Below are 17305 nucleotides of genomic sequence, written 5' to 3' on the forward strand. Positions count from 1 at the left end.
TGCAGCGGGACGCCCGGACTTGCCTCCGGTGGGGGGCGGGGGAGGCAGGAGAGAGGGTTCGGAGCACCAGCGGTGGGCGGTGCCACTCCGCGTAGAACCGCCTTCCGGCCCGCGCAGGACCAGGCGCGCCCGCCAAACCCTCCGGCCGCCCTCCGCTCCCGGCACTCTGGTTCCAGGGCCGCCCGGGGGGACGCGGTTGGCCGCGACACCGGAGGGGGGCGGGTCAGGAAGTGGGGGCGCGGCGGCCGGGAGTGGGCTTGGGGAGGCCGAGGGGTTCCGCAACACGGAGGGCGGGAGACTCTGGGCCGCGCGGGAGCCGGAGGGGCGACCCGGCCTCCGCGGAGACGATGGCGGAGGAAGAAGGTGACCTCCCCGGGGTCCAGCGCGCCTACTGTCGCCCGAGGTCTCGGGAAAGAGGGGCGGGGGCTCGAGGGCCCCGTAGGCCGGGGCTGTGGGCGGCCGCGGCGGTTCGGCGGGAAAGAGCGGGGCGGCGGGGGGAGGTGTGTGGAGAAATTCAGAAGGAGCGGAGTAAATAGCCCGAAGTTGTGTCGGTTCTAGTGGGAAGCGAAAGTGGAGCTTGAAGTTGGGAATCGTGTAGGAAGAGAGAAACCCGTGGGGGGAGTGGTGGAGAGGGAGGGCTGTGAGCAGATGACTAATGGGGTGGGGGACATACTTCGGTTTCGAAGATGTAGGTTTAGGTACTGAGTGCATTTTTGAGAGGGATAGTTGTTTAACCAAATGCCCCTCAGTCTGAGTGCGCCCTTTAGAGGTCTGTGGATTCTGACAAATACAAAGTCACCACCGGTGAGAGGAGCCGCAGGCCAAGGGGACAAAAAGAGGCAAGGGTTTGGGGTAGACGTGGTAAGGTGGATTGGGAGGGGATGAGCAAGCAGAAACTGGAGAAGGTCAAGTTCAGTTACAGGTTAGGGCGAGATGGCAAAGGGATAAGGGATGTAAGTGGTTTTGGGGGGGATCCAGAAGCCAGGAGTGCTTTCAGGGTGAAAGTGGGTGGGCTAGAGGAAGCTTTTCATGCCCCTTCAGGGCCAATGCCAAGAAAATTAATTCATAGAAATCGATAGGTATGGGAGAAGAATGGGGAGTTGGGAGGAACCTAGCTAGTGAGAGATGTTATAGGAAACATTCGTGTCATGATATCTTCATGATAGGCATGCTACTTTCAGGCATAGGTATAATGGTGTCTCTTGACTGAGCAGTTAGATTTTTCATCCTTTTGGAAAACATGACTTTTTACCTTATTGAGGGGGGTTGTGAATGTGATCTATTTAGATTGAAGCCTTACTGAACCAAGAGTGCACGAAGGGAGTTTCAAGAATTCAGTGGAAAGCAATTAAAAAAATTAATCGTAAGAATTTTTTGCTGCTCTGTGTCTTGCTGCTCTGTTCCTGTGCTCCCTCTTGCTTCATGTTTGCCTCCTCTTCCTTAAGTTTTCTGTGTTAAAACTGATCTAAATTTAAGACATTCTACCTAAAAACAGCTTCAAAACCCAAACTCTTTGTAGTTGGTAAGGAGGAATGTAATTCTGTTTGTTGCCTTGGTTTTATCTTTGCTTGCAGTATATGTAATACATTTTTTGATATTTTTTCCTTTTCTGACTAACTGCAAATCTCTAGGGGTAGGTTGATGAGCTAGCTTGTATGTTTCCATGAGCACTTAAAGCATAAAAAAATTAATACTGCAGTACTAAAAGTCTTTAATATTATATATCATGCAAATGAGAAATTGTTTTAAGATGTTATAGTTACACCTAACCAAATAGGTATGATGTAGAACCAGTTATGGTTTCACAAACCATACAAGTTTGTGAAATTTAATTCTGTGATATAAAATGAAAAATGATTTTTGTTTGTAGAATTACAGATAATCCAAAGCAATGAAATACATCTTGGAACAATTAATGGATTGCAGTTTTGTTAAAATTTATTCAACAAATTTTTAATTCCATAAATATTTGACTGTCTAATGTGTTAGGTACTGGGATATAATAGTCAACAATGAGTGAGTAATTCTCATTTATTGTAATCTAGTAATGATATTTATAGTAAACATGTCTATGTCCTAGGCATTTTTCTGAGTACTTTCCATTTATTGGGCACTCTATACTGTTTTTCAAAATGCATGTTACTTGTATTAACTGTGTTAAAATTAGACTAAATAGTCTATTTTACTTGTATCCAGATGTTCTCTATATCGCTTTTTGCTTATCGTTCACATTCACTTTGATCCTCTTCATTGTCCCACTTTTCTCTAAGTAAATACTCTTTGGGAAATCTCATCTTCTCTTGATGCTGTAGAGGGTCATGGTATTTATATTTATGTTTCCTGGAAGATATGTTAGAGCAAAGAAAGAAGTGATAGCCTTGAGCAGAGCAATGTTCACAATTCACTTGGAAGTTGCTATGTATAGTCTAGATGGACATTTGCAAGCCTATTTGTAACCCTGTTAACTATCTTATGTGAAGATCACTGAGCCAGAGACTGAAATAGCAGGTTATTTTTGTGGCTATGTTATCATTTTTATTTATTTGACTTTTTCTTTTACTCTTTATTTATTTATTTATTTATTTATTTATTTATTCATTCATTTATTTATTCATTTATTTTTGCGGTACGCGGGCCTCTCCCTGCTGTGGCCTCTCCCGTTGCGGAGCACAGGCTCCAGACACGCAGGCTCAGCGGCCATGGCTCACGGGCCCAGCCGCTCCGCAGCATGTGGGATCCTCCCGGACCGGGGCACGAACCCGCATCCCCCGCACCGGCAGGCGGACTCCCAACCACTGCGCCACCAGGGAAGCCCATATTCTTTATTTTTTGATATGGACAGATTCTTTTCTTTTTTTCTTCCTTTATTTTGACTGTTGTGTCTTAATTGCGGCACATGGGGTCTTCGTTGAGGCATACGGGATCTTTCTTTGTAGTGTGTGGGCTTCTCTCTAGTTGTGGCGTGTGGGTTTTCTCTTTAGTTGTCGCACGGGCTCCAGGGTGCGTGGGCTCAGTAGTTGTGGCACGCGGGCTTAGTTGCCCGTGGCATGTGGGATCCTAGTTCCCGATCAGGGATGGAACCCGCTTCCCCTGCGTTGGAAGGCGGATTCTTTAGCACTGTACCACCAGGGAAGTCACTCTTTTTTTCTTTTTTTAATTGAAATATAGTTGATTTACTACTTTGACTTTTTCTTTACAATGCTAAAAGTATAAGATAGTGAAAAGGAAACCTGAATTCTATCCCAGAGCTTTCCTATCAGGATTAATAATCTAGTTTGTCCACAGCTTTGGCCTTTGTTACTTATCCACCTAAAGATTCTGGACTTTGTTTATCAGTTATTAAGTTAAAAGATCAATATAAAGGAAATGAGGTAAAGTTTGCATCCAGTCAGTTTTGATTTATGGTCACAGGCAAAAAAATTTAGCGACAAGATTGAAGAGATTGGTTAAAAAGTTTACTGTATTTCCCAAGTAGTACTTTTTGCTCCCACAATTTAATGCCACTGAAATTGCCATGTCTTAAAACCAATGCACATATTTAACATGGTAGTGCCAATTTTCCCCTTGAAAAACTTATCAAACAGTATCTTAAAATATATTGCTTCTTAGAATCAAGAAAATATAGTATTGGAATTTCCTGGCAGCCCAGTGGTTAGGACTCTGCGCTTTCACTTTGGAGGGCCTGGGTTCAGTCCCTGGTCAGGGAACTAAGATCCCACAAGCAGTGCAGCACGGCCAAAAAAATAATAATAAAGAAAATACAGTATTATAGATCCTTTACAGATTATTTATTTGTATGATAAACATTGCTAATATAGATTCCTGAGAGATGACTGATTAAGATTTATATACTTCATAAATAATGGGGTTCTGTGCAAAATTTTTGTTAAATTCCCTGGTGGTCCAATGGTTAAGGCTCTGTGCTTCCACTTCAGGGGCCACAGGTTCCATCCCTGGTCAGAGGACTAAGATCCTGCATGCTGCGCAGTGCAGCCAAAACCAAAAACAAAACAAAACAAAAAAACATTTATGTGCACAGAGAACACTTTATTAAAATCCTTGTAAAATGATTGATTTTATAGAGAAATTTTTTTAAAAAGAAAATAATAGCTTTTTGTAAAGAACACTTTTTTATGTGAATATCCCCTTCCTTCCCAAATTATCTTTATCCTTTTTTTTTTAAAAATTTATTTATTTATTTATTTATTTATGGCTGTGTTGGGTCTTCGTTTCTGTGCGAGGGCTTTCTCCAGTTGTGGCAAGTGGGGGCCACTCCTCATCGCGGTGCACGGGCCTCTCACTATCGCAGCCTCTCCTGTTGCGGAGCACAGGCTCCAGACGCGCAGACTCAGCAATTGTGGCTCACGGGGCCAGCCGCTCCGCGGCATGTGGGATCTTCCCAGACCAGGGCTCGAACCCTTGTGTCCTGCATTGGCAGGCGGACTCTCAACCACTGCGCCACCAGGGAAGCCCATCTTTATCTTTAATGTGTGCTTTTAGACTGTCTAATAAAGCCCTATCTAACCCATTGATCACAAAATTTGTTAACTTCTTCAGTAGATTTGTTAACTTGATTTCTGAAATTACCCAATTAAATTTTTTTTAATCCAGTACTGTTAATGTGTTTAATCATGCACGTGTATCTACTAAGTATATGCCTTGTGGTTATATTTTTTCCATGTATTCTTTTTAAATAAAATTTAAAATAATAACTTGCATTTGAAGACTTCATTTGGCTTTACATAAATTTTCATTCTTGTTGAATGCTTCTAACTTTTGCTTTAACCCATAGCGGGGGAAAATTAAAGGGAAATCATGAAGAAGGAATATAATAATATTTACTAGTTGTCTCAGATTTGTATGCAAAAATACTCTATCCATGGTATGGCTTTTCTAATAATGTCATTTTCTAATGTATTCACTGACTTTACTACTTAACATGATTATAAAATAAATGATAAACAGTGTAGAAATGGTGAAAAATTAACTAGTCAGACAGAATCCACTAAATATACAGTATTTTTTCCCTCAGTGTGTCAGTGTTTAAAGATATTTTAGCAGACGTGAATTTGCTTTGAAGCTACTTTAAAATCCATTTTTCTCATTTTCCACAGTAAAGTTAGAGAATCAGCCATCTGATCATCAGCAACAGTAGCTGACTCATTTCTCTTTTTTTAACTCCTCTTTTGAGGCTAATTTTTCCTAGCCTTAAGCCATTACTAAGAGAAAAGAAAAAACTCTTCTCTGCTTCTATTAGAAGGAGATAAGTTCTTGTACCACCTGAAACCTTGACAGCCCATCATAGTATCCTATATCTACATGACATAGTCTACCTAATAATTAACTCTAGGGAGGAAAAGTAGTTAAGTTGAATATCATAAATTCCTGTTTAATTTGGAATTTAGTTTACTGATTTGGAGGTACTTTCTGCATTACATTTTTTTAATCGGGTATAGAAAGAGTAGATACTCTAATTTTGGGGAAATTTCTGAGAGTTTCCCAAATATAGGGATTTTTATTGGTTCAGCCTATTATCCAATACCTAAATCTCTAAGACTGTTGAATGATAATGATACCACAGCACTGTGAAATTCTCCAGAACCTTCAGGATTATTTTTTAAAATGAAGTATAGGACTTCCCTGGTGGCGCAGTCGTTAAGAATCCGCCTGCCAATGCAGGGGACACGGGTTCAAGCCCTGGTCCGGGAAGATCCCACATGCTGCGGAGCAACTAAGCCTGTGAGCCACAACTGCTGAGGCTGCGCTCTAGAGCCCACGAGCCACAACTACTGAGCCCATGTGCTACAACTACTGAAGCCCTCGTGCCTAGAGCCTGTGCTCCGCAACAAAAGAAGCCATTGCAATGAGAGTAGCCCCTGCTCCCTCAACTAGAGAAAACCCATGTGCAGCAATGAAGACCCAATGCAGACAAAAATAAATAAGTAAATAAAATTTATTTTAAATAAATGAAATATAGTTTTATGATCAATGTATTTTATTTTTATTTAAAAAAATTGTTAGCTCATGAATGATACATGTTATACTCTCAGGTAACTAGAATAATAAGCTAATTTATTAAATAACACTTTGTTCTCCAGTCATTCTGGAAAAGAGCTTACTTATTTTGGGATATTTTGAAAATAGCATCATCTCAGGAGAAGAGCTCAGTTTATCAGTAGGACTCTGAAAGCACGAGTTGGAGGCAGAACTTATATTGTCTTTTTGTTTGTAGGAAAGGAAAGTTTTGCGGGGAGTGCTAAAATAATTATGAAGAAAGTTATCTTTGGTACAAATAGTTCTTCATGGGACTTTTACCTAAGTATAATAAAAGTAAATCAGTTTGAGATATAGACAGAATAATTTGATACATACATTGCAATAACTTTTCAAATATTTTAAGGACCAACTATAGAACTGCGCCAAAGAAAAAAGCCAAAGTCTTCAGAAAATAAAGAATCTGCCAAAGAAGAGAAAATCAACAATACTGCAATTCCTGAAAGAGTTCCAAAACGTAAGTTAGAGAGATTCGGAGTTTTTGTGCTATTACAAAAATAGTTATGTTAGGTAATATATTTTACATTAATATTTCAAATGTATAAACATTTTATCTTAAGTATGTGGTGATATTGGTCAACTTTCATTAGGTTTTGCTGTAGAACAATTCCTAAGTCTCACTGGCTTACAAAAAACATTTATTTCTGATCAACATTATATGTTGTGGCTGTAGGTTGGCTGATATAGCTTCATGTCATGAAGGCATAATCCCTGTTTGGGATGTGTTTTTCTTGTGGCAGAGAAAAAGAGCAGAACAGGCAGAGTCATGCAGTACCTCTTAAAGTTTCTGCTGAACTGGCACACTGTCACTTGTACTCACATTCTGTTGGCCCAACCAAGTCATATAATCAATCTAGACAGTGGAATGGAGAAGTTTAGTCTGACTACAGGGAAGCATGGCAAGTCACATGGTAATAGGCAGGGATGAAAAATCTTTTTATAGGAAATGACAAAATAGTTGGGAATAAGAATAAGTTTACCACATTCTGGCCTTTTGGTCATAAATATTTACTTGTCTCCCTCAGACAAAATATACTTGGTACCTCCCCGACCCCAAGGAAGACACTCAGTGTTATCCAGTCAGGGCATCAGTCTTGAAGCCCAAGGTCTTGTTATCTTCATCAGGGTCAGCTATGACTCATTCAATCCAGAGAGGTATGAATTAAAAAGACAAGTTATCTGCTCTGTGTCAGGGGTCCCCAAGAACACCCCCATGTTCAGAGATTAGAAGGAGTCACAGGTCTCAGAATTTAGTCATATTCACAGCTGTAATTTATTACAGTGAACAATACAAAACAAAATCAGCAAAGGGAAAGGACCTATGGGCTGAAGACTGCAAGAAACTAGGCAGAAGCTTCCAAGTCACATAGGACATGCATAATTCCTTCAGCATCAAATTGTGACATTTGTAGGTTTGTCTACCTGGGAAGCTTATTAGCAGCTCTGCTCAGGGTTTTTACTGGTGGCTGGTCATGTAGCCTCTGCTTAATGCATAGGAAAATTCTAGATTTCCAGAAGGAAAGCAGTAGATATGAACCACACTGTTTGCACAAATAAGTTAGGCACAGTAAACCACTCATTAGAAAATGGTGGGAACCCTTTTGAAATCCAGGTTCCCAGATGCCTGCCAAGAGCCTACCTTGTAAGCAGGCTTTTCTTAGCAAAGCACATGCCCCCTCTCCCATTATACAGATTTGGATGAGGTTAGGATATCAAAATAAATGCTTCCATTCAGAAGGAGGAAGAGTGAGAGACACATTAACCACTGGTCCATAGCAATTTTGAAATCCTACTTGGTAAATATGAGGTCTTCCTCCTCTGGGGAATGTTTCTTGATTAGGCCCTAGTTGTTTTCCTTGGAAGTAGTTTCCCAGTTCATTGTTCTTTGTCGTCCTTGGCTTCATCCTCTGGAGGTCCTTCCGTTTCTGTTATCCTTCTGAACCATATCTGAAAGTGGCTTTGGAGAATATGCCATCCTTAGGAGCTGAACAGCTTTCGTAAATAGATTCTTTCCCATAGGGAGCTCAGGGGCCATTTATATAAATTTGCTCACATAAGATAAAGGCAGTGAGTCACCTACAGATCTAGTTCAGAGGTTAGCAGCAAGAAAACTTTTTGGGAGCTGGAAAATAATAATCCATCTATGTGTGACAAAACATTTTATAAAACTGTTTCCTGTGAATAGTTGCAATTTTAATACTAATTTTTAAATTATTTTAAGTAACAAGATCACAAACAGAATATTACTAGAGTACCTTGATTATCAGCAGCTTTTTTTTGACATTTTTATTTTAGACTGCAAAAAACAAAAACGAGCAAACAAACAACAAAAAACTTGAAATAGGCTTGTCAAATGATGTAAATTCATCCTTTCCAGGGAAGCAGAAGGTAGACCAGTGCAGGTTATCCTCAGGGCCACATATATCCTGCTTCACTGCTGCTTGCACTCTGCTGGGTTTTGATGCTTCTGTGGGTCATAGTCTGGATTATTTTCCTCATCTCCCTCTTCTTCCCCTTCCTCATCTGCTTCTTCACCTTCTTCATCATAATCGTCATCATCATCTTCAATAGCTTCTCCAGTAAAGTATAACACTGATCTTGGGATTATATGCTCACGTAAAACCAATTTCAAAGTCCACAGCAAGGATAGCTTCAGCCATCATCCAGATCTCCACTCTCAGGAACTTCAGGAGGGGCAAAAAAATTAAAGAAAGAGTCATTAGAAACTTTTTTGGTCACAGTACGAACTGTCCCACATCCCTTGTGTTTCTGTTTCTTCGTAATGGTTTTCAAAGTGACATTCTTCCCTTTTTTCCAGTCTGTCTGGCACACTGTACAACCCATAATTTCTGGTCCATCAAAAGAAAAAGGATCAGAATCATCTGGTTCTGACCTCTTTGTCAACCCTTCATTTGTGAAATATTCATTGGGTTCAAAGTGAAATTCTAAGACAAAACTCATAGGCTGACCAGCATCTGAGAACTTCACTTTTTTTTTTTTTTTTTTTTTTTGCGGTACGCAGGCCTCTCACTGTTGTGGCCTCTCCCGTTGCGGAGCACAGGCTCCGAACGCGCAGGCTCAGCGGCCATGGCTCACAGGCCCAGCTGCTCCGCGGCATATGGGATTCTCCCGGACCGGGGCACGAACCCGTATCCCCTGCATCGGCAGGCGGACTCTCAACCACTGCGCCACCAGGGAGGCCCGAGAACTTCACTTTAACATCTTTCAAGTGCTTCAGAATAGGTTCATCACGTTCCTGAACCATATCACTGAGCAAGTCAACATTCTTAAACATGGTCAGCCAAAATTCAGGAATTCCCTTGGGGTCTTCTTTTTCTTCATCCTTTTTCTCATCTACAATCTTGGCCTTTTATTTTAGCTCCTCCGAAGTTTTATCTTCCTCATCTGGTTTCCATTCACATTCTTCTTCTATAGGTTCATAAATGGCATTAACGATCTCAAATCGCTTATCAAATAGAGGCTGATAGAGAACAGCATACTTTCTTTCAAGATCATGAACTTCCTCATAGAACTTGGCTTCTATCTGTGCACATTTAACTTGAAGGTTTTTGAGAGCATTCACACATCTTTTAACTACCCTAGACAAGTTGTTGATGTCTGCCATGTTGCATGAATGCCAAATATCAGTGACTAGCAGGGGGAGCCAGGCGGCCAGAGCTGCACAGGCAGTGACTCAGGGCGGTGGTGGGAGGAGCAGAAGCTATCAGCTACTTTTGATTACAGGAAAGAGACACATTAGAACAGAATTGGCCCATTTGCAGTCAGGAATGAAGAGGAAAATAGGAATCCAAAATGTCTGGAGCTTGTAGTGTTGAAATTAGTATTGTTTGTCTTTTCAACTAGCAAAAACTATTCAGTAAAATTGAGAAATACTTTAAGTAACAAAGACTAGTTAAGATGAATCCTTAGGGCAACGCCCAAATCAAGGGCATGACTGTCACATAGTTTGTTAAAATGTATGAATGGATTAAAGTAGCTCCTACTAACTCCTTTCAGTTGAATAAAGCACTCAGGGAAAAAGAACAAAGGGCATGGCTTTATGTGACAAGTAAAGCTTTATAAGCTCAGAATACTTGTAGTTAAATCTTTGAGAGAGGCATATCTAGAAGAATTGTGGGTATAGTTATTGGAGTATGGAGTTGACTGGAATCAAGTAGGTAAAAAGCAAACAAAATTGTTTTCTTTGCAAAAATGAATAATTTAATTTTTAAAAATTAAGGTATAACTAACATATCATAAAATGCACAGAATCAGGCCTTCCCGGGTGGCTCAGTGGTTAAGAATCAGCCTGCCAATTCAGGGGACACGGGTTCAAGCCCTGGTCCAGGATGATACCACATGCCGTGGAGCAGCCAACCCCGTGTGCCACAACTACTGAGCCTGTGCTCTAGAGCCCACGAGTCACAACCACTGAGCCCATGTGCCACAACTACTGAACCCTGCACACCTAGAGCCCGTGCTCCACAGCAAGAGAAGCCACCACAGTGAGAAGCCTGTGCACCACAGCAAAGAGTAGCCCCTGCTCGCCACAACTAGAGAAGGCTGTGCACAGCAACGAAGACCCAACGCAGAAACAAACAAACAAACAAACAAACAAATAAATAAGCAAGCAAGTAAGTAAATAAAAAGAAAACCCTGCTTTTAAAAAATGCACAGAATCATAAGTATTTAATTAAATTAGTTTTGGTACTTGACTACAACTAAGATACATAACATTTCCCTTGTCCCAGAAAGTTCTTCTATGTCCCTTTCCAGGAGATTTTCCCTGTACCCCCCAAAACAACCACTCTTCTGATATTTTTCAACATTGATTAACTTTGCATGTTCTAAAATTTCATATAAATGGAGTCATACAGCATATATGTCCTTGTGCCTGGATTCTTTCACTTAGCTCAATATGTTATCCTTTAAAAATATAATCATTTTGGGCCTCCCTGGTGGCGCAAGTGGTTGAGAGTCCGCCTGCCGATGCAGGGGATACGGGTTCGTGCCCCGGTCTGGGAGGATCCCATATGCCGCGGAGCGGCTGGGCCCGTGAGCCATGGCCGCTGAGCCTGCGCGTCCGGAGCCTGCACGTCCGGAGCCTGTGCTCCGCAACGGGGGAGGCCACAACAGTGAGAGGCCCGCATACCGCAAAAAAAAAAAAAAAAAAAAAAAAAAAAAAAAAATCATTTTGAAATTCATTCGTCTTGCTGTAAGTGTTCCTGCTTTTCCTGTTGGACATTTGAGTAATTTCCAGTATTCTGCTATTATGAATAAAGCTGCTGTGAATACTTGTACGAATCTTTTTGTGGACATCTATTTATATTTCTCTTAGGTAAAAACCTAGGAGAATTGCTGGCTAAGCTTTGAGAGAGACATACTGTCAAAAGAACTGCCAGCCTAGATTAAGGACACAACTATTCATGTCTTAAAATGATGTATGAGTCCCTAACTTTCTACATGCAGAAAGCAGGCTGAGTAATCTGCTCTAAGGGTATCTTTCTTGAGAAGGAGTGAGTGTGTTTTGCCTTTGGGAGAGAAGTAGACATTTGTGACTAATGGGGCAAACCCTGGTGGATCCTTCTGTTGTTCCCAAATGTTCTCTCCCTTCCCTGAAAGTGGATTATACATTCCTTCCCATTACCATGTGATTTGGATTGCCTCTCTGAAGTGGAGTATACTTCCCTACCCTGTTGTCAGGTTTATCCATGTGACTTCCCTGGGCCAATGGAATGTGAGTGGAAGTAGCAGTGTACCAGTACTGACCAGAAATTGTAAGAGGCATTGTATGTTTTTGCCTGTTCTCCAACTCTTTTCCTCTGTAATGAGAACAGCATGTCCCAAATAGGGACTGATCACATTCTGGAATTCTGAAGATACAAGAAGAGCCACAGCTAATCTGAAGTCTGGAATTGAGTGGAGAGTGACTGCTGACCCAAAACCCACAGTAACATGAATGAGAATTAAATATTTGTTCTGTAAGCCACTGGTAATATGGGGGGTCACTTTTTTTTTTTTTTTTTGCGGTACGCGGGCCTCTCACTGTTGTGGCCTCTCCCGTTGAGGAGCACAGGCTCCGGACGTGCAGCCTCAGCGGCCATGGCTCATGGGGCTAGCCGCTCCACGGCATGTGGGATCTTCCCGGACCGGGGCACGAACCCATGTCCCCTGCATCAGCAGGCGGACTCTCAACCACTGCGCCACCAGGGAAGCCCGGGGGTCACTTTTTTACTACAGCAAAGCTGACTAATAAGAGTGATCTTTTAAAACGTTTTGGAAAATACAGTGTAAGAAAGGTATTTAAACAATTTAGAGATAGCTCCTATAAAATAGTATTTTCCCCTGATTACAAGAATATATTTTTAGGGTAGAAAATGTGAAAATAGAGATAAGTATAATAAAAATATATGCATAATTCCAGTAGATAATAACTATTCTTAAAATTTTGGCAAGTACTGCTTATATTGTTTTCAATGTATTTATACTTTTTTCTTTTCTTTTTTTTACTTTTTGTGAAATTGAATCCTACAATTTTTTTTTTTCTTTTGGCCACATGGCTTGCCGGATCTCAGTTCTCTGACCAGGGATTGAATGCTGGTTGGGCCACGGCAGTGAAAGCCTGGAATCCTAACCACTAGGCCACCAGGGAATGCCCATGATAATTTTTTTTTTATAAATTTACTTATTTATTTATTTATTTATTTTTGGCTGCGTTGGATCTTCGTTGCTACACGCGGGCTTTCTCTAGCTGCGGCGAGCAGGGGCTACTCTTCTTTGTGGTGCATGGGCTTCTCATTGTGGTGGCTTCTCTTATTGAGGAGCACGGGCTCTAGGTACGCAGGCTTTAGTAGCTGCGGCACACGGGCTCAGTAGTCATGGCATGTGGGCTTAGTTGCTCCGCGGCATGTGGGATCTTCCCAGACCAGGGATTGAACCCGTGTCCCCTGCATTGGCAGACGGGTTCTTAACCACTGTGCCACCAGGGAAGTCCCCCGTGATAATTTTTTAATAAATAATTTCCAGGGCCCAGAGCTCTTTATTTTCTCTAAAATATATACACTTATACCAAACACTGATAGCTTGATTCCAGCTTTGACTCTTTACAAAATCTTTCAAAAACAAAATAGCACTAAGGTAAGGCATTTATATATAAGATTTGGTTGAATATATTTTTTGTAATAGCCCTTGATAATTAGGATTAATTTGTCATTGCCCAAGACCTAATTAAAAAAAAAACAGGAAAAGATACATATTTAGAAACTTTGTAGCACTTTTACCAAATTGCCATGGTAGGTAAGTTTTTTTATTAGTCTGTTTATAATTTACATTGTGTCAACATTGCTTTAATTAACTGTCATATATTTTTGCAAGTATGCTTCTGTAGCCCAATAATAATACCTATTGATAGTATTTACTGATCTCTTACTATGTGCCAGGCCAAATGCTTTACACGTACTATTCGAAGCAGTGATTTTATTTATTTATTTATTTGTTTGTTTATTTATTTATTTAACATCTTTATTGGAGTATAATTGCTTTACAATGTTGTGTTAGTTTCTGCTGTATAAAAAGTGAATCAGCTATACATACACATATATCCCCATATCCCCTCCCTCTTGCGTCTCCCTCCCACTCTCCCTATCCCACCCCTCTAGGTGGTCACAAAGCACCGAGCTGATCTCCCTGTGCTATGCAGCTGCTTCCCACTAGCTATGTGTTTTACATTTGGTAGTGTATATATGTCCATGCCACTCTCCCACTTCGTCCCAGCTTACCATTCCCCATCCCCATGTCCTCAAGTCCATCCTCTACATCTGCATCTTTATTCCTGTCCTGCCCCTGGGTTCTTCAGAACCATTTTTTTTTTTTTTTTTAGATTCCATATATATGTGTTAGCATACGGTATTTGTTTTTCTCTTTTTGACTTACTTCACTCTGTATGACAGACTCTAGGTCCATCCACCTCACTACAAATAACTCAGTTTCATTTCTTTCTATGGCTGGGTAATATTCCACTGTATATATGCGCCACATCTTCTTTATCCATCCGTCTGTCAATGGACACTTAAGTTGCTTCCATGTCTTTGCTATTGTAAATGGAGCTGCAATGAACATTGTGGTACATGTCTCTTTTGAATTATGGTTTTCTCAGGGTATATGCCCAGTAGTGGGATTGCTGGGTCATATGGTAGTTCTATTTTTAGTTTTTTAAGGAACCTCCATACTGTTCTCCATAGTGATTGTATCAATTTACATTCCCACCAGCAGTGCAGGAGGGTTCCCTTTTCTCCACACCCTCTCCAGCATTTACTGTTTGTAGATTTTTTTGATGATGGCCATTCTGACCCGTGTGAGGTGATACCTCATTGTAGTTTTGATTTTTATTTCTCTAATGATTGGTGATGTTGAGCATCCTTTAATGTGTTGGTTGGCAATCTGTATATCTTCTTTGGAGAAATGTCTATTTAGGTCTTCTGCCCATTTTTGGATTGGGTTGTTTGTTTTTTTGATATTGAGCTGCTTGTATATTTTGGAGATTAATCCTTTTTCAGTTGGAAAGCAGTAATTTTAAAGCAATTGTATCATGCTGATTATTTTTTTAATTTTTATTTTGTTTATTTATTTATTTTTATTTTTTGGCTGCACCGCAAGGCTTGTGGGATCTTAGTTCCCTGACCAGGGATTGAATCCGCACCCTTGGCAGTGAAAGCGCAGAGTCCTAACCACTGGACCTCCAGGGAATTCCCTGATTCTAATTTTTGATTTATTGGGTAGTGTGTTTCAAGCACTTTGAATATAATTCTTATTAATTTAGTGATATCTAGCTAGTTATTCTATTTAATGTCTCTAGTTTACTATACAAATTAATATCTATTGAATAATGTTTTGAAAATAGCTAAGTTAATAAGTCAACCAGTTTGTTTTTACAAACCTCTCAGTCATTTAATAACGTAACACTGGGCTTTGGGCCTTTAGGCCTGGGCTTAATTTACTGAATCTTTTTTTCCCCTATAGTTTTATTGAGATATAATTGACATATAGCACTGTATAAGCATAATGATTTGGCTTGCATACATCGTGAAATGATTATCACAAAAGTTTAGTGAACACCTTGTATAGATACAAAACTAAAGAAATAGAAAAATTTTTTTCCTTGTGATGACAACTCTTAAGATTTTACTTTCTTAACAATTTTCATATGTAACACGTAGCAGTGTTAATTATATTTGTCATGTTGTACATTATATCCCTAGTACTTATTTATCTTACAGCTGGAAGTTTGTACATTTTGACTGCCTTCATTCAGTTCCCTCTCCCCCACCTCTCACCTCTGGTAACCACAAGTCTGATCTTTTTCTCTATGAGTTTGTTTGTTTTTGAAGTATAATTGACCTACAATGCTACATTAGTTCCTGTACACAACATAGTGATTCGCTATTTCTGTAGATTTCAAAATGATCACCACCGTAAGTCAGGTTGTCATCTGTCACTATAATTATTGACTATATTCCCCACACTGTACATTTCGTACCTGTGATTCATTTATTTTGCAACTGGAAGTTTGTACCTCTTAATCTCCCTCACCTATTTCTCTCCTCCCCCCACCTCTCTGCTCTTTGGCAACCACCTGTTTGTTCTCTGTATCTATGACACTGTTTCTGTTTTGTTATGTTTGTTCATTTGTTTTGTTTTTTAGATTCCACATATAAGTGAAATCATATAGTATTTGTTATTATTATACTGAATTATAGTTAATAGCTATAGCAGGACTAAATCATCCTGTGTGTAGAAAATTCAAATGTGTTTTATGTTTTTGTCAAAAAGTATTTACATAGGGTCTTCCCTGGGGGCGCAGTAGTTAAGAATCCGCCTGCCAATGCAGGGGACACGGGTTCAAGCCCTGGTCCGGGAAGATTCCACATGCTGCAGAGCAACTAAGCCTGTGCGCCACAACTACTGACCCTGGGCTCTAGAGACTGTACCGCAACTACTGAAGCCCACGCGCCTAGAGCCTGTGTTCGGCAACAAGAGAAGCCACCGCAATGAGAAGCCCGCGCACCGCAACGAAGAGTAGCCCCCGCTCGTTGCAACTAGAGAAAGCCTGCGTGCTGCAACGAAGACCCAACACAACCAAAAAATAAATAAATAATTTTAAAATATATATATTTACATATATATAATGTGAATACTTTGTATATGATGTTTTAAATACATAATCATCAAAAGTCATTGAATTGTACAATTTAAACAGCTGTATGTAATTTATAGTATGTAAGTTATTCCTCAATAAATATATTTCTTGATAAGGGAAAAAATAACAATAGTAATTCTGAATGAACCTGTTTTTTGTTCTCTAGATATTTGGTAGTATGTTCCTTTTATTCCTTTTTTAAATTAATAGACTTTAATTTTAAATTTATAGAAGAATTGAGCAGACAGTATAGTACAGAGTTCCCAGTTTACGTGCCCCCCACAGAATTTTCCCTATTATTAATATTTTATATTAGTATGGTACATTTGTTACAATTAATGAACTAATATTGATACATTATTTTTTACTAAGGTCCATACTTTATTCATATTTCCTTAGTGTTTATCTAATGTCCTTTTCTGTTCCAGGATCACATCCAGGATATCACATTACATATAGTTATCATGTCTCCTTAGACTTCTCTTGGCTGTGACAGTTTCTCAGACTTTCCTTGTTTTTGATGACCTTGACAGATTTGAGGAGTACTGGTCAGATATATTGTAGGATGCCCCTCCCTTGGAATTTGTCTGCTGTTTTTCTAATGATTAGACTGGGATTATGGGTTTTGGGGAGGAAGACCACAGAGTTAGAATGCCATTTTTGTTACATCATATCAAGGATACATACAACCTTTGATTACTTTTTCTTTTTAATAGAAGTCCATAAATATAAATATCATGCACAACTGATTACTTTTAATATGCTTTTTCAGATATATTATTTCAGCGCTTTGCAAAGATATTCATTGGCTGTCTTGCAGCAGTTACTAGTGGTATGATGTATGCTCTCTATTTATCAGCATACCATGAACGGAAATTCTGGTTTTCCAACAGGCAGGTAAGAAGAAAAAATTTTGAGCATACGAACGTTTATTTTAATATTTAATGTTAATTTAAATAATGTGTTTTCCAGGGAGCCAAAACATATGCATAAGTATGACAAGTGCTTTCTTAATGTTATGGCTGTAAGCCAGTAGGAACAAAATGGTACAGAAGC

At 39.9% G+C, this 17305-nt stretch overlaps 1 protein-coding gene and 1 pseudogene across 4 annotated transcripts in view; one reads left to right on the top strand and one right to left on the bottom strand.

Annotated features, from left to right (window-relative positions):
* Positions 1-253: 253 nt before the first annotated feature.
* Positions 254-17305, top strand: part of DPY19L4 (dpy-19 like 4) — a 59488-nt gene continuing 42436 nt past the window's right edge. For all 4 annotated transcript variants that reach the window (XM_060116336.1, XM_060116337.1, XM_060116338.1 and 1 more), the window contains exons 1-3: positions 254-363; positions 6401-6511; positions 17022-17146. In XM_060116336.1, the coding sequence (XP_059972319.1) occupies positions 348-363; positions 6401-6511; positions 17022-17146 (252 nt within the window). In that variant the 5' untranslated portion in view covers positions 254-347. The remainder of the gene's footprint in view (positions 364-6400; positions 6512-17021; positions 17147-17305) is intronic.
* LOC132500756 (nucleosome assembly protein 1-like 1) lies at positions 8361-9679 on the bottom strand (annotated as a pseudogene).

The sequence above is a fragment of the Mesoplodon densirostris genome, chromosome 13 (genome assembly GCF_025265405.1).
Source record: "Mesoplodon densirostris isolate mMesDen1 chromosome 13, mMesDen1 primary haplotype, whole genome shotgun sequence".
In the NCBI taxonomy this organism is placed as follows: domain Eukaryota; kingdom Metazoa; phylum Chordata; class Mammalia; order Artiodactyla; family Ziphiidae; genus Mesoplodon; species Mesoplodon densirostris.